Genomic DNA, 1,025 nt, shown 5'->3' on the forward strand with positions numbered 1-1,025 from the left:
AAAAATCCTTAACGTCAACCCCTGTATATATATTTATTACATGTATATCTTAAATCTATTTCTGAATCTCAAATTAATATCAAATATCAACAACTTATATGTATATCTTAAATATATATGTAAATCTAAGTTATAAATCTAAGATTTACCGGTAATATACTGTATATCGTACATATTTTTGGACTTCAGATTTCCAGAGATGAAACTGTCTTGTAACTGAGTAAAAAGGTGCATTCAGCTTTTAGTTTAGCCAGCTGACCCACAGTGTGCAGCAATACGGTACCTTTGTACACCAAAAAACAGGCACCCAACCCAACTCAATGCAAACCAAATTTTTAAAAAGAAACATGTTCTTGGAGTTTTTACTTGTTTTGTTTTGTTTGATTTTTCAGATGGCTTGGTGTCTTACAGCATTCCTGATGGACACCAAATGATCTACAAACACCTGGAGGTCTCCTTTAATGACTCTTTGTATGATGGAGCAACCGCTCAAAGGTGTAAATAAAAAGTGTATTCAAAGATTTATTCCAGCTGTAAAAACATGAGCTCAGATTCTTCCTATTAAACACATTAAAAACGTTGCTTCTCCAGACTAACCAAGGGCTTGGGCCAGCTGACAGATGGCAGCTGGGGTTTGGATGATTTTCTGCACAGCCATGTCCCCGGAGTGTGGCCTGGGTACGACTACGTGGGCTGGAGCAACAAGACTTTCCCTAAAGGTTACGTAGAGATGATCTTTGACTTTGACCACATCCGCAACTTCACATCCATGAAGGTGAGAACTCAGAGCAGTTTGTGTTTAATGTTTTCCTCCACTGGAGCAACGCTGAAGATATTTTTTAAAGCTGCTGAGCTAAATGTGTTCACATAATTGTGGTGTGCTTCTTTCTTTTATTTATAATTAGACTAGAACATTACTTCCTTGGACATTGGCTGCCTCTGATATACACTCACCGGCCACTTTATTAGGTACCCCATGCTAGTAACGGGTTGGACCCCCATTTGCCTTCAGAACTGCCTTAATT

General features: G+C 38.2%; 1 protein-coding gene across 1 annotated transcript in view; it reads left to right on the forward strand.

Annotated features, from left to right (window-relative positions):
- LOC107082608 (discoidin domain-containing receptor 2-like) overlaps positions 1 to 1,025 on the forward strand; it is a 33,716-nt gene that overhangs the window by 14,982 nt on the left and 17,709 nt on the right. Inside the window, exons 5-6 of the mRNA XM_015371375.1 lie at positions 386 to 495; positions 592 to 775. Coding sequence (XP_015226861.1) covers positions 386 to 495; positions 592 to 775 — 294 coding nt within the window. The remainder of the gene's footprint in view (positions 1 to 385; positions 496 to 591; positions 776 to 1,025) is intronic.

Source organism: Cyprinodon variegatus, unplaced genomic scaffold (genome assembly GCF_000732505.1).
Source record: "Cyprinodon variegatus isolate N-32 unplaced genomic scaffold, C_variegatus-1.0 Scaffold57, whole genome shotgun sequence".
In the NCBI taxonomy this organism is placed as follows: Eukaryota; Metazoa; Chordata; class Actinopteri; order Cyprinodontiformes; family Cyprinodontidae; genus Cyprinodon; species Cyprinodon variegatus.